General features: G+C 35.8%; 1 protein-coding gene across 1 annotated transcript; it reads left to right on the top strand.

Moving 5' to 3' along the window:
* Nucleotides 1-20,876: 20,876 nt before the first annotated feature.
* LOC128858571 (uncharacterized) lies at nucleotides 20,877-21,586 on the top strand. The gene is made up of 2 exons (XM_054094968.1): nucleotides 20,877-21,207; nucleotides 21,268-21,586. Exons 1-2 carry the CDS (start codon nucleotides 21,089-21,091, stop codon nucleotides 21,551-21,553), a joined length of 405 nt encoding a protein of 134 aa, XP_053950943.1. The 5' UTR covers nucleotides 20,877-21,088; the 3' UTR covers nucleotides 21,554-21,586.
* Nucleotides 21,587-25,493: the final 3,907 nt, after the last annotated feature.

Here is a 25,493-nt window from a genome sequence, read left to right as displayed (position 1 = left end):
TGCCGCAAGTCACAGCAGTAATCAAACGTACTTATATACCTAAACTTAAGAAGCATAGTGAGCTCGTGTGTATGCAATAAACGGTCGCTAAAAGCGATACTCGTACACGCACACAAACACATTTGAATGGTATAACGAAGTGATTTATCTTTAAAGCTGCAAAAAGTTATTTAACAATTTTATAGCAATATCTGTGTTTACGATCATTCCCATCATAGCGCTGAAAAGGCAGTGTGGTATAATTGTTGTAGCAAGCAATTTCGGTTTCTGTCTGTATGTTGTACGTGTGAAAGGTGTCAATAAAGTGAGCAAATTTCACGTCAGTACATATACATATGCATAAGTACACGCAGCTGTGTGAAAAATTTATCGCAGAAAAATAACTAAGAACATGGAGGGAGACATTTTAAACAAATCATATACAAGTGTTTAAATAAAAATCCATTGGTTGGTGGAGAAAAAATTCTCATCGGAAATATATCAAAGTGGTTCTTTGCTTCTCACATTGTATGCTCACAATTATCTTAACGCGATTTAATTAACGGCAACCAAGAACAGTGGTGTAGTTCACGCACAGGTGCGGAAGTTAAAAACAAGCAGACGTTTTTCAAATAAAACGTGTCATAGCAACAAAGCATAAAATAGGCAAAATCGCCTTACAAAGCAACAGAAAACAGTAGGACGTGTATAAAAGATAGCCATTTAGCTACCATACCGTAAGCAGACTTCACAGCATTTGTGCAATTCTAATTAAAAGAATCGCAGCAATCGTCTGACTCGCAGTGGCCATAGCAATCGTACGAGGGAAGCGCAGGAATCGCCACAGTAGTTGTCACAGGACCCACAACTGCATAGTAGTATAAAAACCACAAGCAAGCGAGGGAGATCAAAACAAAAAACCAAACCAACATTTAACAACAGTAAAAGGAAAACAAGTGAAGTTGAGTTAGCATCGCTTCACATAAAAAAGGAATTCTCATCGACACACAAGCAGAAGATGATAAGTAAGTGAGTAGTGTTGCACCATCCGGTATGTTGCGAAACAAAATGCTGAAAACAACTTTCAAATGCTGTAGAATAATATTCAAGAATGTTTGTCTCACATGGCCATGGCTCTGTTTCTTTTATGATATTTGAAACTCTTTCGCCACAAGCGTCATAAACTTTTCAGTATTATTTTGCTAATAATTAAGTTTGCCATAAAAGGTTAAGTACAAGCTAGACATTTGCAACATAAGACGAATCTTATTCTGGTTAATTTTTTGACTTAGAGAAAAGTTTCACTTGGAAATTCTCTCAACAGCAATATACAGTCTGTGTCAGAAGAAAAGAACCGGGTTTTTTATTGTAACTACAAGACATATTTGCTGAGTAATAGTCTCACTCAAGGGCTACGATGCCACTACTAACTCAGATTAGTGTAGTTCGAAACTTTCCCGTAAGCGCAACCAAACAGAAATGAGTGAGAACTACGCGAAGCATTTCGAGGCGGTATTTTTTTGCACGCATTTGAAAAGGCCGATAAAGATATGAAGAAAATCATTACAGAAAATGTTCAAATTCTATCTTTCAAAGTATATTTAACATTCAATAAAATACACAAATAAATTTTAAAATGAGTAGGTACACAGGATAGAAGATGGGACCAAAGAATTTGGCGGTACTTGATTGTAAGTGCACAAGAACTTTATTAAACAAATACGCTGGTGTCATTCAGAAATTAGGTTCCTTGTAGCGGTGAAACAAAACCAAAACAAAACAAAAAAAAATGAGCGTAAGACTAAATGGTTTGCAAATGTGAAATGCTAATAATGCCTCTAAGCAGCCCTTTCTTACTGTTTTTAATCATGGGGCGCACTACCTTTTATTAATTTATTGAGTATTGCAGTTCGGGGAACTTTTGTATGAGTATTCCTCTTGTGAGAAGAGCTTGATGTAGGACTTGGCAATATTACGCACGCAGTGTACGTTTTCAGTTGATCTATTTTAAGCTCTTTGACCGATACAGGTAAATAAAATCATAAAAATCGCAAAATTTGTTACAAACTTACAGGCGGGAAGGAAATTTAGCGTAACTCGCTTAAACACATGGAAATCAACCAGCTCTTTCTTCCGTCAAGTGCAGCTAAGTTTCGCCTAAAACATGAAAATTGAGAGAACTATCCTAATCGGGTGAGACTTATTCAAGACTCTCTATATCTAACTCGTAAAACGCCAATAAAAAATATTGAGAATTTTACTCTCCCTCTGGGACTGGAAAGGCGGACAAAGTACTTTCTGCGTGGTCGGCAATCATCCATAATATTTTCGACACTAAAGGAGTATAAAACATAGGTTTTCACTGATCGATGTCCTTTCCTCCATACTGCTCATCTTTTATATTTCCAAGGTCCCTCTAACCACCAGAAGGAGCGTTCATGATCTCTTTCGCTGATGATTGCCGGATATTGCTTTCAAGCTACGACATAACCTGTGTTCAAAGGTAAACAGTGTTTTCTCTGATCGTTATCGAGTTTCTGAATTCGGTTCAAAATTACAACCTGCAAAGTATAGTGAGAGCGAAAGATCATCGAAGTGTTGTGTATCTAAGAATATAACACTTGAAAAGTTTATATGGAAGTCTCTTCGAACTCTTTGTTACCGAACGACATTTCACACAGGTTAACTCCCTATTCTAACTTAATTCCAGAAAGGATTGTCCGAGTGGCAGAGCCGTTAGCTCTAAACTGGAAAAAGAAATGAACTGCCTGGTTCTAATTAGCTCGTCTCAACATCCACGTCACTTTCGGTGTAGTTCTAATTTTGAAATAGAAATTTGTTTATTTGGTAGCTAGCATTAACGGTTTGCATCTCCGTGCATGAAATAGCCAGGAAATGGCAAACCCCATAATTAATTATATGCGGTTCGGAGTCGGTTTAAAACTATAGGTCCCTCCATTTGTGCAACAACATCAAAGCGAACGCCACAAATAAGAGGAAGAGCTCGGCCAAACATCTAACAGACGTGTACGCGCCAATTATTATTTATTTGATTTATCAACATTCCAATGCTAAACAATGACGTCGAAGCTTGGACTACAGTAATATCCAATAATACCTCGGACTGGTCGAGGAAAAGATTTTGCGGAAGATTTTCATACGATTTGCAGAATACTTCAGCGCTTGTGGTTCATCGTATGAAAATCTTCAGAAAAATCTTTCTTTCGAACTTTGAAGAGATCAAAGGAAGAAGGCCTTAATTTAACTGATATTTATACATGGCACCAGTAAGAAAAGTCTGGTATGTTCTATTGAATTTCGCAAAATTGTTTAGGCAGTTACTGCGACAGTGAATAAGAACGGCCCAAAACAACCCAAATAATACCCAAAAACCCAAAACCCAAATCTCAAAAAAATAACAAATTACTAAAAGTTTTTGTCAACCATCATATAATTCATTTTTCATATTTTTCAAATCTTAAACTACAAGTAAAGAAAAGTTGGCAAGAATTCAGCTGCTGAAAACTACTCACTAAAATTGTTTTCAGTCCAAAAGGAAAAAGAAAAATGTTGTAGTAGAGAGGAGGGTTGTTTCATGCAACGGAAGTATTCCGCACGTTCGGTTAGCATTTTTCATTATTTTTATTTTCTTTGTTTTTTTTTTTTATATCATTGTTCTAATGCATTTGTCAACGGAGATCTTAAGAGGAGGTTAGCAATTTGACACCAGTGTGATTTAAGTGATTTATTTATTGTTGTTTGATACATTTTCACAAAAAGGAATGCAACGGCGCCTCATTATCTACAAAATTCACCCAGGTACTAAAATTTCAAACATCTCATAAATATTACTAGGCCAAACGGATTTATCTAAATTCCTTTTAAATCAAATAACTGCAACTCTGTTCAGTCATATAATAAAGAACTGAATACAGTAAACTATTTTCGGACTACTATCGCAAAAACTCACTCAAGTTTTATGACGCTTGGGTGAACAATGTCAAAGCAAGAAGAATACGAGCACAAAAATAAAAATTTTTCTATTTGTACAGTGTATTTTTTACGAGGAGAAATGTTGATATTACGACAGCTAATTTTGCAAGTCATATCATATTCGAGGTCTTATTTATTGTGTATCGCTCAATATCTTAAAATGGAAAACATAATTGTTACATACTCATGTAATTGTGTGGCGCTACAGCAGTGTGTTGCACAAAATAGTGCAAAAGCAGATTCTGCCTTGCGCTCGCTGATGCCAGCTAGAGATCTCGAGCTTAATTAAATATGTCCATGTCTCTATATAGCTTATACAGATCTATGTTCCACCGTACGCCATACTGCTTACCAATGCGGAGGGGACCAGAGATCTTACAGATAATTTTTCTCTCGAAATCTCCCAAAACTTTATCATCTGCTGTTGACATCGTCCATACGTCTGCACCATATAGCAGGACGGGAACGGAAAAAAATGCAGTGTTTGACGTGATTTGCAGATCATTGGCATAATTAGGCCACACTTAAACAAAAATGAAAAAAAAACTTTTATAACATAGAGGGTTATCTAATCGAGAAACATTTAAAAAAAATTATTCTAAGAACTATGAAAGAGTTTGTGGCACATGTTTATTGTAGAGGAAACTATTTACATGATTAAGCCAAAAGTGGGAATTTAATATTTTCAAATCTGCGTATATAAGTACACTTACACTGCGTTAAATAACATTAGTGCTAGGACTCATTGACAAGTTTTGAAAATGTATTTGTTTCTTATTTTTTTAATATTTTTTTGTTGGTGAGAGTTAATTTAGTTCATTCTTCATATAAATCCAAGTTTCAAATTTTCTGCAAATTAAAAAAACAAAATAAAAAATTTTGAGTAAACAGTTTTATAGCCCATTGAATTGAAGTGGCTGAAAAATGGCGTTGAATTTTTTTCTGTTAATGGTGTTGGAATATCGAAAAAGTACTCGGAATTTTTACTGGAGCTAAATTACTCGTTATTGAGTCATAATTCTTTATGAACTTCTTTAAGAAATTTTGCATTCAATATGAAGTCAGTTACATATTTTTGTTGAAAAAGGTTTTTTTTTTGATATTCGAAACTTTTCTTCTTTCTTACTTTCGAATTGTGTTTCTTTAACGATTCAACTTTTTTCTGCCGTCCATCACTATATTCGTATATATGTACGAGTGTACATAATTGTGTACGTGCCAATTTCAGATTAGGTGTTTGGCCGAGGCTATCTTGCAATTTGCCAAATGGATCCCTATGGTAAAACATTTCATGGTAAAAATACACTCGGAGGCTTGCTTTTGCTTACAGAGGGGTGACCGGTATTAGAAAAACTCGTTCTACCATTTCTTGCTTCATATCTAAAGTGGACATCGAACATGGAACCAAGCGAATCATCAGCACGCACAAGTACGTTCAGCTACGGCGCCCGCTCCTCAAGGCAATATTATGATATTATTTTATATATCGGTAATGGGTGTTTTTTAGAGATATTTGTTTGTGAAATAAACGCACAAAAGGTAAACAAAAGGTGTAAAGTCACACGACCTGGGCAGGCAATTGACCGACTCATTCTTACGATGAGTGGTTTACAAAAAAGCTTGCCCCACTAAGTGTTTGTTTTTCGTACTATATACCATACATAGCATGTGATGCTGGATAAATTTGCAATTTAGTATAGACCTGACGAAGACAAAGTTTGTCTGAGTGCTCGATTATACCTTCAGCCGGCAAGGTGGCGAGCCACCTGCTGATAAGTGTCGCTTAAATGCGGAAATTATTTTATTCTTCGTGATCCCATTAAGTCAGAAGTGAGTAAGTATGCTGAGGAAGCACTAATTCTCCGAAAGAAATCCATGATTTATAGATGTTTTTCGGATGTAAGCTTTCCATGGCATATCGAGTAAAATTTGCTAGAAAAAGTGGCTTATTTGAACAAATATCACAGGATACGTCTCAAAAAATATACCCGTTATATAAGTTATATACATACATATACTCCTTCTACAATTTTTGTATTTTTCACTTATGCTGCATTGCATTTCTACTTCCGTATACTGTGTGCTTTTGAAGCGAGGGAGAAATGTCAGCGCAGCTTGAGTGCTTTAATTCTTTCATTCTCACGTTCAAGTTATGTGAAATAACTGCAATTGGCTTTTTAATGGCTAAAATAACTTGAAGAAAAAGTTCGTCTTGCCAAAGTAAATATCATTTTCAGCTTGACTGTTTTAAATATAGGTAGCTTCTATGCACATACAAACATATACTCGCATTCAGTCGTTGTTATAATTCTCCATCTAGCTTAAAATAAAGTGTGCCGTTTGGTGAAGGAAAGTTTTAAGTGACAGTGTTGAGAATATATAGATATGTACATACATATATATGAAAGTATTTAAGCATTTGGGTATTACAAAGTTGCGGTGAAAGCAGTGCCTATTATTCAACAATTTAAATTCAACAGAAATTAATTTAACACATTTAAATATATATCTACACTTACAGTCTGTGAAAATTATATAACAGTATAAGACTGTCTGTTTAATGGAAGCGTGACCGGCAAAATTCAAACTTGAGTTTCGTTATAGAAAAAATTTGCTTATCTTTTCCGCAATTTGTAAGTTTTGTGAACAATTTAGAAAGCGTAAGTTGTTTTTATAAAATAATTTCCGCGTATGGAAAACGATTTGAAGCAGTGTTCCAATGTATGACAGATAGGTAGGTGAAATGGTTAAAGTGCCGGTCTGGCACTCCTCAGGTAGCACTAAAGCGCCGTTTTGACACCATTATGAGACCTCCAACTGGCAGATATCTCCAGCCAACCAGAGTTGTTGGTATAATGGAGAAGATTGATGGGATTTAGGTTGGCGCACTGCCCAAGCTGTCGAAGAAAGGAGCGCCCTGTGACCTTAATCTTATAGCTGCCAAACCCGGACATTTACAAAGAAAGGTCCCCACAGCTTCTGCAATGGGGGTTAAATGGTGACCCTTCTCTGAAAGGTCCCCACAGCTTCTGCAATGGGGGTTGAATGGTAACCCTAGCATTTCCGTATGTGTGCCGATCGTCCAGTGACCGGTTAAAACAGCTACGAGTTTGGAAATTGAATGGCGAGGAGTACACAGGACTTTCTGTGTCCCTCGGATATTGGGGTCAAAGTGTTTTCGAGTAACCACATGAAGAAATGGAGCTCCATCTTTTCTGCACTTTCCTGAGAAATAATTTGTGCAGTTCCCCTTTAACAACTGTCAGGGGAATGCCGATGAGCAGGTAGGAGGTCTCTGAGGCCAAATACGCCCCCTTCTTGACAAGCTCATCAGCAATTTCGTTTCCCTTTATGTCCCTATGTCCTACAACCCAGATCAGAGAAATGTTACCTACACGCCCAAGAGATTTGATCTCCTCCTTACAGGAGTTTACTTGTTTCGTTCTGCACCATGGCATCGTCAGAGCTTTGAACGTGGCTTGACTATCGGAGAAAATGTTAATATCTTGATCGCTCCCGCATTCCCTAAGCATTTTGCATGCCTGCAAGATCGCAAAGACTTCTGCTTGAAAAACACTAGCAGTTTGCGGATAGGGAGATCTGTTCGAAGTTCAGGGAAATACGGTGTTTACTTCCCGAAAATGCTACCTCGAGAGATTGCCTCCAGAGACCAACCTCCTTTAACCTGATTGCACTTAGAGCTGCGATGGAAATAACGTAAAAGCCGATGGGAAGTAAGTGCAAAAGGACATTCAGGGCAGCACTGGGGCAAGTTTTACATGCTCCGGCGATGCCAATGTATGCAGTCCTTTGCACCCTCCCCAATTTAGTGATATTATAGCCCTCCCGAAGAGCTTCCCATCAAACCAGGCCCCCAGGTTCCTATGTAAACACCCTAAAATGTCACGTGCAACACAACAAAATATTTGAAAAAGTCGAAGCCAAAAACGTTCACGATTTCCCAGACGAGGTTCATGAAAATACCCCCCAAAGCAAGATCAGATGATCATTGATTTGTTTGTGACAAAGCCGAACTTATTGTTGCGTGAAGCTCCAGCAGTTTTAAGGAAAAGTGGTGTTAATGTATCCGAAGACACGAATTAAGGACGTTTACGTGTAGAAGACCTCAAAGTCCGGAGCATCTTGAAATACCCGCTGCTCTTCACACATTGAAAAAATACTTGTATGGGCTAAGCCAAATTCAGAACGGAATTAGGCAAACGTAATATCCAAGTATTAATCTTCCTTTTGTGCAAATATTTGGTGCACTGCTGATAATCGACAACTTCAACGAACTCTTAAGCATCCACTTAAGGTTCACGTTGGCGGCTGCTTCTCCGAAAAAGGATAAGGTACGTAGTTTCCTAGCCCATTAAATTTTAGTATAAGCAAGTTGCTTTTTTAACAATGTTTGTTTGGCGATGTTGCGCATTTTCTCCATATAAAAACTGACGACATTTTTTGTTTACCTACGGCGGCCGCCGTAGCCGTATGGGTTGGTGCGTGATTACCATTCGGAATTCACAGAGAGAACGTTAGTTCGAATCTTGGTGAAACACCAAAATTAAGAAAAACATTTTTCTAATAGCGGTCGCCCCTCGGCAGGCAATGGCAAACCTCCGAGCGTATTTCTGCCATGAAAAAGCTCTTCATAAAAATATCGCCGTTCGGAGTTGGCTTTAAACTGTAGGTCCCTCCATTTGTGAAACAACATCAAGGCGCACACCACAAATAGAAGGAGGAGCTCGGCCAAACACCCAAAAAGGGTGTACGCGCCACTTATATATATATATATATATATATATATAAATTTAATGATCCATTTTTTTAACTCTGTTTATAAATTATATTGAAATTGCGATGAAAACCTATCACCGTCACAAAATAAAAATTTAAAATCAAGGCAATTTTTAAGTCATTTCAAACTTGCACTTTATAATACCAAAATTTATTAGGCTATGAAATTTCAGTCCGGAATTTTTCTAAAAATTCTCATTAAAAAACAGGGAAATTCTTAGATTTGCACAAAGTTTGAAACTTGGATTTGAATGATATTTGGGCAAGAAAAACTATATGTTTATGTTTTTTAAAATTAATATAAATTAGATTATGTATCTTAAGTTTTTGTATCTTATTTAATTACGAGAATTTGTTAATAAGTTCCTGTACTATAGTTTGTTAACGCAGTGTCTATACCAGGTGGTGCAAATTTAATCACCCTATCGAAAGATTTATAATTTTTTCTTCTGCTTTATTATAGGATTAAATCCTGTTCATCAACAAATTTTTACAATAAATACAATTTATTTTGGTTATAAATAAAAAATAAGTAAATAAATATCAATTATCGCTGGAGCTGAATGTCTAACACTCATTCCAACGTTTGGGAGGGCGTCCGGATGGCCTCGTAGTCCTCATTTTTCCCTTCATTGCAGATTTAGCTGACCTATTGTCAGGCATGAATACCACGTGATGTTTCCATTCCCTTCTTCGTCTTCGGCTCCATATATGTCTTGCGTGCCACATATCTCTCTAATATCTTCGTTTCGCATACGATCTCTGCGAGGATGTCCTGTGATTGGTCGCAATGTTACCATCTCAACCTTGGGCATTGCTTGTTGTGTTTGCAGTTGTATCTGCTCGGGTTTCAAATGCATAGGAGAGTACTGGTCGGGCGCATGTTTTGGAGATTCGGACTTTGCCTTGTAAGCCATTGCGTGCATCCAAAAATTTGTGCTGCTTCATGTGATGGTTTACTTTTGCTGTTAAACCTTTCAAAATCATAATTGACACTAGTGAGCTATAGAGCTGCAATTAGATAGTTATTTTTGATGTACAATGGCAATAACACACGTTTTTTCAAAATAACCAATGGGTATTACCAGTAGGAACAAACGAACTTTATTGGCTGTTACTTTAGCTCGAATAAGTGTTTATTGATTTTTCCGAGATAACATTTATGTAATTCTAGTTGTATGTGGTTGGATTGCTTATGCATGTATATAAATATACATATATTGGTACATATATACAAAATATATGTACGCATAAACATATATACTGCTACTTATATATATATATATATATATATATATATGTACCAATATATTTAAACATAGATTCAGGCAAAGAGTGCTTATTTTTCATCATAAATTCTTCGACTTACTCAATAAATAGTGAAAGAAACTTTCAAGGAATTGTTAGCAAATTCTTCGAATTATTCTGTCTACCGCGCAACATCAGCCTCATTTTCACTTCACGTCAAGAAAGTATTTAAATAATCCTTACCAAATTAGTAAAATTAAATTAAATTTGTCAGATAATTTTGGGTATGTTGCTTGCTCTGTGCCTGCAGCTATCAACCATGCCCCCCCTCCAGTACTTTATGCCTTACAAAAACTCTTAGATAGGAATTTACGCAAATTCATGCCGATGGTATTTTGCTTTGGTGTAGTAATTGAATTTTTAATGTGGGTAAAAAGAAACTGTCGACAGTCTGCCAATAGCAACTGCGATAAAATAGTGATGTTCGGCAAAGGACAGGCAGAGAAAGTTTATAAAAAAAAAGTTAAAAAACAGCAACAAAATCGACAGAGTTTGTGCGAAAGGAGCTGCTTATTGTAGATTGAAGATTTGTTTTTAGGAAAATAAATAGAGTAGTAATAATATTGGCCGCCGTAGCCGAATAGGTTGGTGCGTGATTACCATTCAGAATTCACAGAGAGGTCGTTGGTTCGAATCTCGGTGAAAGCAAAATTAATAAAAACATTTTTTTAATAGCGGTCGCCCCTCGGCAGGCAATGGCAAACCTCCGAGTGTATTTCTGCCATGAAAAAGCTCCTCATAAAAATATCTGCCGTTCGGAGTCGGCTTGAAACTGTCGGTCCCTCCATTTGTGGAACAACATCAAGACGCACACCACAAATAGTAGGAGGAGCTCGGCCAAACACCTAACAGAAGTGTACGCGCCAATTATTTATTTTATTTTTTAGTAATAATATTGGTGCTGCTTTATTAGCTTTAAAATTTTATGGCAATGCAGTTTTTATAATTAACTTCATTTGATCACCAACCAATTGGCTCGCTAAAATAGTATCGATTATTGGTTTCCAAGTTGTCAAATGAAGCTGATTTAAGCAAAAACCACTGACGTGAAGTGACGACTGCCAAGCATAAAAAAACGGGCCGATCTGACTGAAACTTGGTATATGTTCTTTTAAGAGATGCTACTAATACAGAGATGCTACAATCCCAATACGCGCCAATAGTGCCATCTATCTGACTTTGCACGAACTTTACAAACGACCCTCGTACTCGTTTATACCCTAGAATGAATAATACGCGTGAATGTAGAAGTATACAGTTAATTGTGAATGAAGCATGTGTCGACTATGGAATGTAATTAATTAACACTAAATTTTTTCTAAATATTTTAATTTTCCGGTAATTTGTTTTCAAAAATAAAAATCACAATAGTAGCAATATATTTATAAATGAACGAGTGTGTAGAGCATATGTATTATCCCTACATGAAATAATAAAACGAATGTGTAGACATCTGAACACGATTCGGATAAGAGGAAACATAAGTTGTGCGCGTGAAAGCTTAAATTATAGGCATATTTTTAATATGTACTTAGGGACAACCTCTCGCCCCGGGCCTGAAACACCAAATGATAAAAAGCGTTTTTCTATTAGCGGTCGTTCCTGGGCAGACAATGGTAAGCCTCCAAGTGTATTTCTGCCGTGAAAAAGTCCCTCATAAAAAGCAACTGCCGTCCGGAGGCGCCATAAAACCGCCGCCTCCAGTAAAGTGTGTAAATAACAATTGTGTACATATATATATATATACGATGTGGCGCAATATTAATAATACAATTTCCTGTTTGAATAATTCTTTTCAAAATGAGAAACAAAAATTGTATTTTTTCTTTAATCCAAAACCGTTATTTAATCATACCTCAAAAAATTTATAAAAGGAATAGAAGGCAAATTTTCAGACTCAGCGATCGATTTTACATGAGAAGTGGATGGTTTGTTCTTGGGTAAAAAAATCAAAACTTACAGTGTTACATAATTGGCAAAACTCCCTGTTGCTTGTATGTACAAAGAAAGGAAAGTAATTGGCCCTAGGGCAACAATTAACGAATTACCTAACAGGGTATTTGGCGAAAAAAAAACATTAAGTGCGAGTATACATAAAGATTTGTGCAAAGCGCTACAATGAAAAAAAAAAACGACTATTGGTACGAAAAAGCGACATTGGTGCTTTGATGTGACGTGCCCTTAAGGCATAAACGGGTCAAGCATTCGAACCATAGTAGCTGCTCGATTGATCTGCCAATTGACGTGCATGGGCTTACAAGCACATCCAATATAAATGTTGTAGCAACAGCGCTAGAAACACCAAGAATAGAAAGGCAGTCTATATTGTATACATATGTACATATTAGAAAAAAAAAAAAACTAAATGTATCCATTGTCGACATGACAAAAATACGTTAAGGCAGCGGTTCGCTAACTTTGAGTTGCGACGCACTGGGGTATGCTATGTGTGTGCATACAAAGGTGGCTAGCATTTGGAAAAAAACTTCCTTATAAACTGGTGCTGGGAAACGAAATGCGTATTGCAGCAGGCTTATGAAATTTATATATTTCGAAATAAAGTGGTTATTATAAAAAAAAAATATATAAGGAGAAGTGGATCAATTCACATTGAGAGTTTGTGGTATTTTGAAAGGCCGCTTCCACCAAAAATCTGTTTAAGAACTTGTACCCGGATTGCTTTTGATATTGGTGAAGTAAAAAAATGTGGTCAATTTTTCACTTTTTTCGACGATTAAATTAGTATAAAATATTAATTATTTAGTAAGTATCGATAATTTTTATCCATTTGATAGACAAGTCCATAATTTTGCCATCTAAGAAGTTCTCCTCCTTATAGGTAAAAAACTTAAACAACGCATTTTTACAAACCTCCTTTAAAACCAGTTTCACCACCATCAAATACATTTTACAAATGCATCAAAGACGATAATTGTTACGATAATTGTAACAGTCTGTGCCATACGGAGGGAACAATAGATTTTCCCACTTAAGCTGTCAGAGACTCTGGCATGCCTTTAGGAATATGTGGGGCCTGTCTTGTTGAAAGACAAAACATTTCTTATTCGTCCTCTTTTAACGGATCTAGTAAGTTACTGATTTCGATTTGAGCATTACTGCCGATGGGAGTAGCACATTACGGTGATGCCGTTTAAATTCCACTCAAAACACTGCAATGCCTTCTTGATCGTGCATTTGGGCTTAGCGATAGTTTGGGCTGGCTGACTAAGACTTCCGGTGAGCCAGCAATGATCCCTTTTCTATAGCTAGCTATATTGTCTGCTTCAAAAAGAATTTGATTCCCTTTGCTTCAGCAAAGAAATGGCCTTTTTGAGGTCAACTCGTGTCGGGTCCATGCGTCGATTTTCTTCTTGGTATCAGCGCTATGCAAAGTAGTTGAATATAGTTTTCGAGTTGAGTGCTTACATGCTGACCACTGCTGTAGCATGCTGACCACTCAAAGATTTCCAGGATTTTATGGACATTTCCACCGATTGGCCTATCAAAGCTTATCTAATTTTTTACGCTCATATAACCAGACCGGGTACTGATACTGTATTGGGTTCATAAATATTGGGTTTTAACCAAATCGGTTTCCGATTGTACGTTGACATATAGTAATATTGGGGTCAATATTCTTATATACCTATACCATGGGATATGACTCAGTAAAGCAGAGTAACGGAAAATGGTCAGAGTTTTATTTTTAGTACCTAATATTAATCAAATACTTCCGTTAAATACCGATTTTGGTAAATATTTTAAAAATAATCGTGATCAATATGAGGGTGCTAGAGATTTATTCTAACGAACTTCATACCCAACTGCACTTTTAATAGTCGAGATGGAGTTACTGTTAGGACTATCCGGTGTTACAAACCTAAAACTAAGATTCGAGAAAGTCCATTTATGAGTATATACGTATATACATATATTATATATAATTGGAGTTTACACCTTTTTTGGGTGTTTGGTCGAGCTTCTCCTTTTATTTGTGGTGTGCGTCTTGATGTTGTTCCGCAAATGGAGGTACCTACAGTTTCAAGCCGACTCTGTACGGCAAATGATTTTTTTAAGTGGAGCTTTTTCCTGGCAGAAATACACTCGAAAGTTTGCCATTGTCTACCAAGGGGCGACCGCTATTTGAAAGATAATTTATATTTTTGAATAATCTGTTTGAAGAATATCCGACTCTTAGTATTTTAGATTTGAAAACTTTTTTATCGTTTGTTGCGCCGCACTTATGTGGAACAGGCTTTTCTGCAGATATCAAGTTGAAATTCAGATCATTAAGGGATAGATAAGTGAGTAGCTTTTTCAAAACTTCAGCACTGATTTGAGAAATTATGCTCAAAGTCTTTTGAATGCTATTAAAGTAATGAAAAAATTCTTATCAACATCTATCAAAGCAACAACATGCAAATACCGGAACTTTCTTTTAGAAGGGTATCGCCAAAGGAAAGTAATGCTGTAAAAGTTGTTGCTGTAATAAAATATTGGGAACCACTGCATTAAGGGCTAGATTTGGAGCATTCTGCTACCCTTATAAAAAAGGATGCATCAACTGTGTCTGAAATTTTAGCAGCTGCTTCCTATGTATTATATTGCAGCAAGCTACTGCGAGCTCCTTCCACTGTGTTGGTGTGTCTCCTATGTGAGCAGAAGGGCGTTACGCTTGGTTCTAATTTTATTGAGCGAATGCTTTGTTGGTGTTAGTGGCTGTGACTGCTGCTGTTGCTGTTGTTTTGCATTGTACTCGCTTATAGATATGTTTGCCTTGGAAAATGTTTCCGGATTCGTGTCGCAACATGCGTTGCTCATCGTGATTACTACATACACATAAACATATGTACATGTTTATACACACAAATAGCTATATTTGCTCCTTGCAATGGAAAAAACAAGCAAGTAGCGGGTGAAATGTTGCCTTTAAGGGGTTTCTCATGTTTTCAATATTCGTGCTTACTAAGAATCATGTAAGAACAAATGTGTTATCAAAAATTGTAAACCTTAATTGTCTATGCATTTTAGTTAGGCACACCGTAAATGCTGCAACCACTTTGATTTTTGTTTGTCTGTTTGAAGATGAAACGAATAAGGGCATTAACTTGTAAGAAAGTGGTAACTTTGGACCGGAACTTTGTATGTATGCTCGCGCTCATTTTATTAAAACTTAATTTGGGTCTGCTGCTCCTTTTTGCGCAATCAAACAAACTATAGACAATGCTAGAGTCATAGCTTGTTTAACATCAGACGGACGGACGGAAACTTAGTTTTAACATTTAAGAAATGGGAATGGCTTTTGTCGGATCTCAATAATCGGATCTAACTGAGGTGGGGCGCAATACGTGTAGTAAGGTTTGGCGAGTTTTACTAAGTAGTTATCGAAATGCAACTATTTACTCAAAAAATCGTGCCCATTTTTAAAAACTTTTCTCTTTTATTTTATTTTTTTTTTCATAAGTTCATCACTTCACCAAATTTTAGTGATTTTGGTTATTAATTTTTATATGGAATGAGGTCTTTATTTAGTGATTTCGCCCATTTTCAACACTAACCTAAGTAATTTTAAATACAATGGGCTTTTTAGCCTGAGTGGTTTAGGAGCCACCAAATCTCCTGGTGCTCCTTGGCTCGACCTTATCAACCGAAGTAATGTGTGTACAAAGCTTCATTAAAATATGTTACGAAATTAATATGTCAGACGGATGGACAGACGGGGATGCGAAGCTATATTGATTCCTCTGATCATTCTGAGCAGTTTGGTCTATACTTATATACTTTATATTATATATCATACATAGAGCCCTTCAAAAATATCATACCTAGATGTGAGTAGTGAATAATTCCTAGGCGGTACCTTTTTTTCAAGTAATCATTGACGATTTCAGAAAGTACAACTTTAACCATAGATGCTTACACGATAGAACAACGCATTAAACTTATTGAAATCTATAGTTTTATGAAAGTGGTTGATCTTTAAGGAAAATTTATTGAAAAATTCGTAAATTTTTGGGTGCAAATAATCATCTGAATGAGTCGACAGTTCAAAGGTTGGCGAAAAACTTTCAAGAAACTGGTTCAAGAACTGGTTCAAAGATAAAAGAAGGACTGTCAGACCAAAAACTGGACGTTTTGTTGAGAATATTGCTGGGATAGCGCAAGGTGTTGCTGGACAGCCTTCAGCATTGATATCTCGACGTTCTCATTTTATGTATTTTTTCACATACTCGTATAATTTTTAAGAGCCGTGTTTTGAGTAAATATAATAAAACTTGAAAGTTCTTTAAAGCTTTAATTTAAAAAAGCATGATGAACTTAGAGTCGCACCAATTATGTGTACGAGTCTTCATCTTGTAAGTTGCATATTTACAGGGATTATCACCATCTAGTTCGTGAAAATAGCATGCCACTTGTTTCCAGTATAGTATACAGTGAATGTCCTTAAGTCCTATCCATCCAAGTTTAGGAACGTATTTGATGCGCTTCTGGGGGAAGGTTAAACTTTTCAGCCTGCCGTTTGAAGTACTTGTCCTCCCAGTCTGTGATAAATTCCTCTATATATGTTTTTGTGAGTGAGCTATACAGTTGTGTAAGTTAGCGAAGAAATATTGTGTCAACTGATATGCTCTTTGAGATACAATACATAGAAATTTATTTATATAAAATTTTCGAAACACGATTCGAGGCGCTGCCTTAATATGGCTCGTCCTTCCGCCTGTTTAAGTTGTTATGCACCAGTCCAAGCAATATTTGAAACTGAAAGTGAAACTGTTGGTCTGTTGGTAAAGTGTCTCGATGGATACTTATAATTATATGACAACGACATTTCATTTAAAAGATACGTCGGGTCTTTAAGCTTAGGTACAATACGAATCTATGCACTTCTTGACATAATTTTTTCATATATCAATAAATATTCTCGGCTTTCTGTCAAGTGAGTCGGGGCCTATTAAGATCTGCAATAAGCTTCGCCATGTCGTAAATATTTATGAACGCTAGAGATAGAATAAGATTTTAGTTGATAAATAATAGTTGAAGTCAAGTTTTGTTTTGCTACATTAGGTATTACAAGTGTATTATGGACTTAATAAGCAACCATTCCGAAGAAATGCACGTTTTTATTAGTTGGAAAAAACCATATGGTCATGTCTACACAGACTCATTTTATATATACACACAATTTCACTTATTTTTTTATATACATACATCTGTACACACATTTTCACAGCTAAACAGTAAAACACTAAACATACTCAGCAACGGATTTTGGTTTGAAGCTCACAGTCGATAAAGTTTTATCTGTTACGCTCAAGCTTTCCACCATATTTTATTTTGCCTTTATGTGTTTGCCTTCTTGGATTAAATAAATAAGGAGGAGTATATAAGTACATTAGACCGGATCAGTCTCCTTATGATAGAAAACAAATTTTGAATTACCTCTTCTACTTTAGAAGCTTACTTTGAGAGTATTTTAAGATGATGCAAGTGAATCTTAAACATATAAGGTGAACTCCAAAATAAACAAGACTGGCGTCATAAAAATGTTTTTGACGTAAAAATGTTACCGAAACATTTGAATTGACGGCAAAAGCTGCGATGATTGCGTACCTCGTGCCAGAATTCATAATGGGTTTACACGTTTCAGAGATGGTTGTGAGGACATAAAGGACAATAAGCATACGGGCCGCCCAAAATCAGTAATCACCGAAAACTTCATCGAAATTGTTCATAAATTTATCAAAAATGAACCGAAATCATCACTTCCAAATACTAAAAGGCTTAATTTTATGAAGAGTAAAAATGAATTTAATGGGGTAAAAATTGAGTTCTTGGTAAGTTCTTGGTAAGTTAAGGAGCTTATCTAGACTAAAAGTATCTAATAAAATCGACCTGATAAAATAAAAACGGAAAAAATTATAATTTCAGCGATAAATCACATTTCGAAATCGAGTATTAAATAAAAGAGTTGGTTTTGGCTGTTTTTGGTATTCGCCAAGGACGAAGGTTTTTACAATCCTAAAATCCTGTCAAAGTAAACTTCCTAACTAGTTTTACTTATCCCATGGTAGTTTTACTTATTTTAGAATGCATTACAGCTCGAGTATCCCAAAAACCTGTCGCCATAACCTCTCTGGCCAATTGGCTAACTATCTTGAAGCGATGCAAAAACTCATTCGGATTGCGATTGAACATCGAAAAATTGGAGCAATTTTGTTACCCATTTTTATAATATACATATATACATATTCAAATCGCTTACGAGTTTGCGCACTTTCATTCATCGATAGTCCAAAATTGTAATGTGCATTTTATTCGCCTTTTGTTTGTGCGATGACATCAAGTGAGCGATAAGAATGTTTGGCATTCCTCTTGTTGATACGAAGGCACAGGAATTAAGTAGTAAGAGGGCCAATCTTCTACGGCTATGAACACAGGAATGTTGTTTTTAGCCACTGCTGAGTGGTTTTCGCCGTTTGGCTGAATCTTTTTGGAATGGATCCAAAGCTCTTCATTGAAGAGAGTACTGCTCAACTGCTTCATCATGCCTTCTAAGGCATTCTTCTGCTTTTTCCGCTTTTTCGCAGAAATGTCTAACAAGACACTCCCCACCAAATGGTGACCACCTGAACTCTTGAAATAACAGTTTTTGCGTCTTTTGGAGTTTTATCATAGATTTTGTCATTTTGCTTATTAAAAATATCTTTAACAGTGAAAATTTGTTCATCTGTGAAAATAATATTTTCATAGCCGTTGACCGCGTGTCATCAAAAAAGCTGTTTGCATTTATCGAGTCTGATTTTCTTGTTAAAAGGTGACCAGTTGAGCGACGTAAGGCTGTCATGTGGAAATCATCTCTAATTAGTCTTGACATAGATTTGGCTGATACATTCATTTCCCGGGACATGAGTTTTTGCTTTCTAAGGAGATTTCTGCGAATTCTTTCGCTTTGGTTTGGGAAAAACAATTGATCGTGCGGCAAACAAACATTTTCGAAATATTAAGTTTTTTCAACAATCACTGCAAAGCGATTTTCTGTAGCTCCACACTCTACTGTTAAGAAGCGAAATTTGCCAACAAAAATCAGAATAACGGAACCTTTTTTTGCGATTTTTTCTCACCGTATACATTGTAAAATTTGTCACAGAATTTAAATTTTAAAAATCATCATAAACTAATAGAAATCATCAATAACTGTTCCTTCCGATTTTACTTTAGTTTACGATTTTTCGCGTAGTGTTACCATCTCATCGTTTAAAAAAATAAAAAAATTGTATGTAGCTTACATTCGAAAAATTATTTTATATTATTTATGCCTTGTTATGCAAAAAGATATAAACTTAAATTAAAGAGGCAGGCGGATCGCGGGCTCAACTACGGGAGGGTAAAATTTCATAAGAAGGAAAAAAAATTTAAAAATAAATAATAATGTTCTTAAGTATCTGGGTTGACTTTCCCTGTATTTCTGTATAAGTACATATAAACTGTGTTATGGAAAAGGAGCGAAACACGAACTAATCAAGTTTCTGAATTCACCAGAAGTATACCGGCTTAGCATTCGGAGTATTCTGTTGGAAGGGTATGCGTAAACACATAATTGTGTGTGTATTTGTTACAAAATAACAATATAAATTTCAAAGTCTTTGAGTGTTTGACATGACATTTACAGTATTTCCGCGCCAAAGAAAAATTAGTGGTGTAGGGTAAACAGTGTAAGAGGTTTTTCCACATCCTTCTGAAGGGCAGCAGCATGACAATGACGGAAGCGACCGGAGCATGAGGATGCAATGAAAATGCCAAATTATCGAATAGAAAGAATGAAGAATATATGAATAGAGCGTTGTATATTTCAAAGTATAGAGAAAAATATGTAAACAGAAAAAGCAGAGCAACAGCCCTAAGAGGCGATGGAAAGGTAACAGCAATATGTCGATGTCACATCCAACTGCAATTACAAACAAGATGCACGCATATATATACATATAAGCATCTATCGGGTGTTTTTTTTTTAACTGCATGAGAACTAACAGTGTTGACATATCTGTTCTATGAGATTGGGCAAATCATCATGAATCAATAAATGTCAGAACAACGCTGCCAAATTATAGAAATTTACTTAAGGGGTAAGGGGTAGTCAGAGGCCCGAAAAAAGATGATTTTCAATAATTTTTTTATAATTTTTGCTAGTCAATTGCTTTATTTTACAAAAATAAAAACATCGCTTTAATACATCATGTTTTGACTTGCCTTTAGCAAAATTTCAAAAAAAAAATCAAACTTGTAAAAGTTATTGCTATTTGTGTGGAGCCCGTTTCTGCAAAAGTCCCTTGCGGTGATCATTACAAGTCCTTGGAGATTCATCTAAAATCAATCGGGAAAACAAGAGAAATTAATTTTATTAATAAATAATCTGGTGCTTTTCAATATTAGCAATATGACCATCTCAGGAAATATTTTTCAGATTTTCGAGAAAAAGTACCGACGTTTAATTTAAAAAAAAAAATCGACATTTTGAAAAAAAAAATCCTTCGATCAGGCACGAGTTTTTTATGTTTTTCAAAAGCAGTATAAATTTTATTGAAATCTACCAAGCGGTTTTTAAGTTACATTGATCACCAGTTAAAACAACACATAGTTTTGTGAAAAACGCATTTAAGGTTTTTGTTTTTGTTTTTTTTTTTTTGCCCACGCGCCTTTTGTTAATTGTTGAATAACTCGACGAAAAGTATTCATCGGATTCCTTTCAAAATTTCACATAATGGCCCCTATTATGAGCAACATTCGATCTTCGACTGTAGTCGAAAGTGCTGATCGAACGAATTTTCATTTGGTATTATGGTGCTCATTCGTTGAAGAATAGGACTATTGTGAATTTCGATCGCTCGACGCATTTACAATAGATAATTTTTTCTCAGCTGATACAGCAAATCAAAATAAAAGAAAAACCGATTGTGTTGAAATTCTTTGCTAACATTATTTTTAAAAGGTAAAAAAAGTATTTTTTGTGAAAATGAGTACAACGGAGTTGTGGTTCGACGATTCATCGGACGATGAAAGATTAGTGGAACTAGCTAGAAGTAGGAAACAGTTGAGGGACGCATCCAACCACCTAGAAATGGCTTCCACTGAGTAAATTTAGAGCTTTCAAAATGTGTTGACGTACTTAATATTACAGAAATTTCCTTACAGATTTTTAAAGAACTTTAGATTATCTAAAGAGCCGTTTGTGAACCTACTGTCCAGTACAGAAAACCAGTTGCAGCAGTGCACCCGAGCCAAATTGATTCCAAATATTTTAAAGCTAGCCACAGTTCTGCGAGTTTGTGCTCAGGGATCGTACCAATTGAGTATTGGTAATGAAGGTATGCTAGGACTTGCTCAACCCAATGTGTACGATGATGCTGAAGATATTGAAGTGGAGTCAAATAACGGAGAATTAGAAAACATAAGAAATGAAATTTTGAGAATATTATAGAAAAATCTAAAAAGTATTAAATAGAAACCTTTACACCACTCTTTCTGTTTTATTTTTGTTATAAATTTTCTTTATTCAATTATTCGTCATTCGAAAAAAATATGAAAATGTATTTCTATAAACATCACAAAAAAAAACCATTATTAAGCTTAATCCATTTTGCTGCCGTTTGCTGCTGGTGGTCCCAAGCAATTCAGCTCCGTTGTAAATTCCTCCCATTTTTTTGCTGCTTGAAGTTTGGTGCAAATCCCTTTTGCGAATTGTGGATTCGCCTTTCTAATTGTTGTTTGGTACTCACGACTTTCGCCCTGCATAATATTAACAAAATTAGTATATATTTATTATTTGGTTACTATAAAACCATAAATAATCGCAAACAACTTACACTTTAACAAGTTTTCCCACAATACGCTACACGATCGAAAGCAAAATTGCATTCGACTCTAAATTCGGTAAACAACGAAAATTTCGATAGGGTTGCACCGCTCATAATACCAAATTGACATTCGATTTTCGATCTTCGACAACCAGCGAATATCGAAGATCGAATACAACTCATAATAGGGGCCAATATTTTAAATATATTTTTTGAAAATTGTGACTACCCCTAACCACTTAAAAAAAATATGTTTACGAAGTGCATAGAGCGAAGTGTGGAAGAACACGCCAAAATTTCGAATTGTCTTCAACGTACGTGCCTATAAAACACACCTCGTGCAAGAATTGAAGCCAAATGACCACCATGTGCGTCGAATTTAAAGTTAGTATTCAGATCTATTGGAAAAAGTAATTAAAAGTTGGACGAAACGAATGGAACATGAAACTCATAGGCGCGACGGATATATGCCGGACGTTATACTTAAAAAAAAAAAAAAAAAAATTACATGAAATTACTTACCGGATTATAATAAAAAAAATTCATTCTATCATATATCTGTTTTATATTATCGTTTTAAGTGACCATCGTGTATAGCTATAGTTGCCAAGTATGCCAAAAATACTTACTTAGTCTTAACATTTAACCAAATATTGCTCCACAAATCAACACTGCTTAAAATTAATAAACAAATTTTATGAACAAAACTAGCCAAATGTACGGAAAGAAATTCATTCTTTCATTAAGTGGCTCATTTCCGATTAAGTAGCTTCTTAGATTGCTAAAAATCCGGGGGAGGACTGCACTTCGAAAAATACCTTGTTTTGCGTGAATTTTTGTCCGACGGTATGTTTGCCCTTTAAGTTTTCGGAGATTCGCAAAAAACTGAGCTTTCTAAGAGTGACTCTCATCTAAAAGTTGCATACTAAGAGGCACCTTTGCCGTCTTTAAGGACTAAAATTATATACCAGACACAGCCAAGAGTTTCTCTAATGAGATCGAAACATAGACTAATTTACTTATACCTATAACTGCGAAATTACAATATAATTTGTGTTTTTTATAGTAAATCCAGACTTGAGGTTAAGAATAAAAATACGAAAAAAAAATATTTGGATGCTCCTAAACTAGTCTAGTTATTAGTAAAATAATAAAATAAAAAAGATATTGTGGCTGTTATCTCCTAAACGGTTTGCTGTTTTCAATTTTAAAGCTCAAGCGCCGTAATGAAAAACCCTATACATACGAGTATGCACACTTGTCAATGACGGCCAGAAGCTGTGCGTTTATCACAATAAGCGACGCTTTCCTTCTTTCTTCTACACAAATAGTCAGTACCCAACATTTGACTTGGCAATATGAGGGGCGAATCCTTGCTATTTCGCACGTACGCACAAATACATTCTCATTCTGCATTTTTATTATATTTTATATTAACGCGCAGCAGTTGACAAACGCCAAAACACAGCAAGCCAAGTTGAACTGTGTACGAGTATATATAGGTAGGTAGGTAGAGTGGCGTCGGACAGCGTTGTCTACATGTTTCAGCGGGAAATTGTTGTGAGCGCCTTATTAAATATCAACAGAAATGTCTAAGCCTTTAGCTGACAATGTGGCAAATGCCGTTGTAAACAGATTTATATTGTTTGGTGACAACACAGTCGCCTTCGTATGTATTCCTAAGTTTATGTATGTATTCTTAAATCTTTGCATTCCTTCCCAGAAACCGTGGTGGGAAAATGTAACAAATGCTGTAGTGATTAGGACAAAGTAGCGGTGTCTCACCGAGTAAAAGAAATTTAGAAGATTTTTCTCATCATTTTCTTAAAAGCATTGGACATTTTCATTTTGATTTTCTTACTTTTTTTGCGTTAATGCTGTCTTATCATTACTGGAAGTAAAAGTAAATAGCAAAAGCTAGCAGGCTTACAAAAGGATCTGCTGTGATTTCTATGATTTGTGAAATGTTCACAGCCGACGTCAAAATATTCGAATCAAAAGTCAGGATTTCGTGGTGCATTACTAAATTATTAGAATAATAAGTGTATTCACAAATTGATTGTGGGAAAAAGAGTAAGGGAATAGTTTAGAAAACAGATAGATTAATACGTATCATGACCGCGGAATTACTCGTCCAATTTTGAGAGATGGACATATTTATTTTTACTTTTACGCACTCCATTCTTTTTCTGTTTGTATTCTGCATCTATTTAGTTCACAAATGTCGAATATAATTCGCGTACGGCATCGTTTACAAAAAATATAAATCTAAATTCAAATTTTGCGCCACCATATACCAAACGGGATAAAATCGTATTATAGAGGATATCATTAAGTCCAAAATATTTTGTTAGGGTGCATCAACGTCTTCAATGATTAAAACTTTTTGGATTATTACGCTCAGTGGCGGATGGATGGGGTGTGAGCTTCAAGTCCCACTGGGGAAAGCCAAACCCAATATTCATTTAGAATCAATATTCTATATGTTTTGATTTATCTTCGGAGTTAGCCAATATCTATTAAATTCTATGCTTGGAAATTGTGTAGATACAGGGTGGGCCATATACCGTTTGCTTTTCGAACCACCTATTTTTTTGAGAATGGTAACACAAATGGCATGTCAAATGTGTTCATAATTTACTTAAAGGTATGACATTTACGAAATGGGACGCTATACGCTTGAACAAAATTAGGAAATATTGAAAACCTATTTCCAAAGTGGTGAGTCTTCTACTTCTTTTCTGATTTTCACATCGGTGGCTACGCCAATAAAATTTGTCGGATTTGGGGCTCAGAAAATCCACACGTCACTGTTTGGTGCGGTTTTTGGTCTGGCGGCATCAGCGGACCATTTTTTTTCGAAAATGAACCAGGAGCCGCGGTTACAGTAAATGGCGAGCGTTACCGTGAAATGCTCAACGAGTTGTTTCCAAAAATTGAAGAGGATGACATGGACGACATTTGGTTTCAATAGGACGGTGCAACTTGTCACACTGCCAAAGTTACACTCGAACTTTCGGCTACCGTTTTTGAAAACCGAATAATCAGCCGAAATTACGATATCAATTGGCCGCCTCGGAGCTGTGATTTAAGCCCGGTGGACTATTTTTTGTAGGGAGCCGTTAAGGACAAATGCTATGCGAACCATCCAAAAACGATTGATGCTTTAAAACACGAAATCGAAGTTGCCATTCATGAAATTGGAGCCCAAACAATCGAAAATATGCTTAAAAATTGGGTTGATCGAATGGCCTACTGTAAAGCCAGTCGTGGCAGTCATTTGAAGGATATTATTTTTCATTCATAAATGACAATGTTCAATCTTCAAAATAAAAAGAAAATTTGAAAAAATATTGATTAGGTTTTGTTTTATAGCCGATTCAAAAAGCAAATTTTACATGGCCCACCCTATAATATGCTGAGAAAGTTGAAACAACTCAAAGCTTCTGACAAAATTGGACATAGAATAATTAAGATAGTAACCACATGCCCGTTTTGTGTGAGAAGATGGGACCACCGGAGCGTATGCGGTTCATCAGAGTTTGCTGCCAGTAATAAAGGGCG

The sequence above is a fragment of the Anastrepha ludens genome, chromosome 2 (assembly GCF_028408465.1).
Source record: "Anastrepha ludens isolate Willacy chromosome 2, idAnaLude1.1, whole genome shotgun sequence".
Taxonomy (NCBI): domain Eukaryota; kingdom Metazoa; phylum Arthropoda; class Insecta; order Diptera; family Tephritidae; genus Anastrepha; species Anastrepha ludens.
The sequence above is the reverse complement of the archived record's forward strand: the minus strand, read 5'-3'. Positions and strand labels throughout refer to the sequence as shown.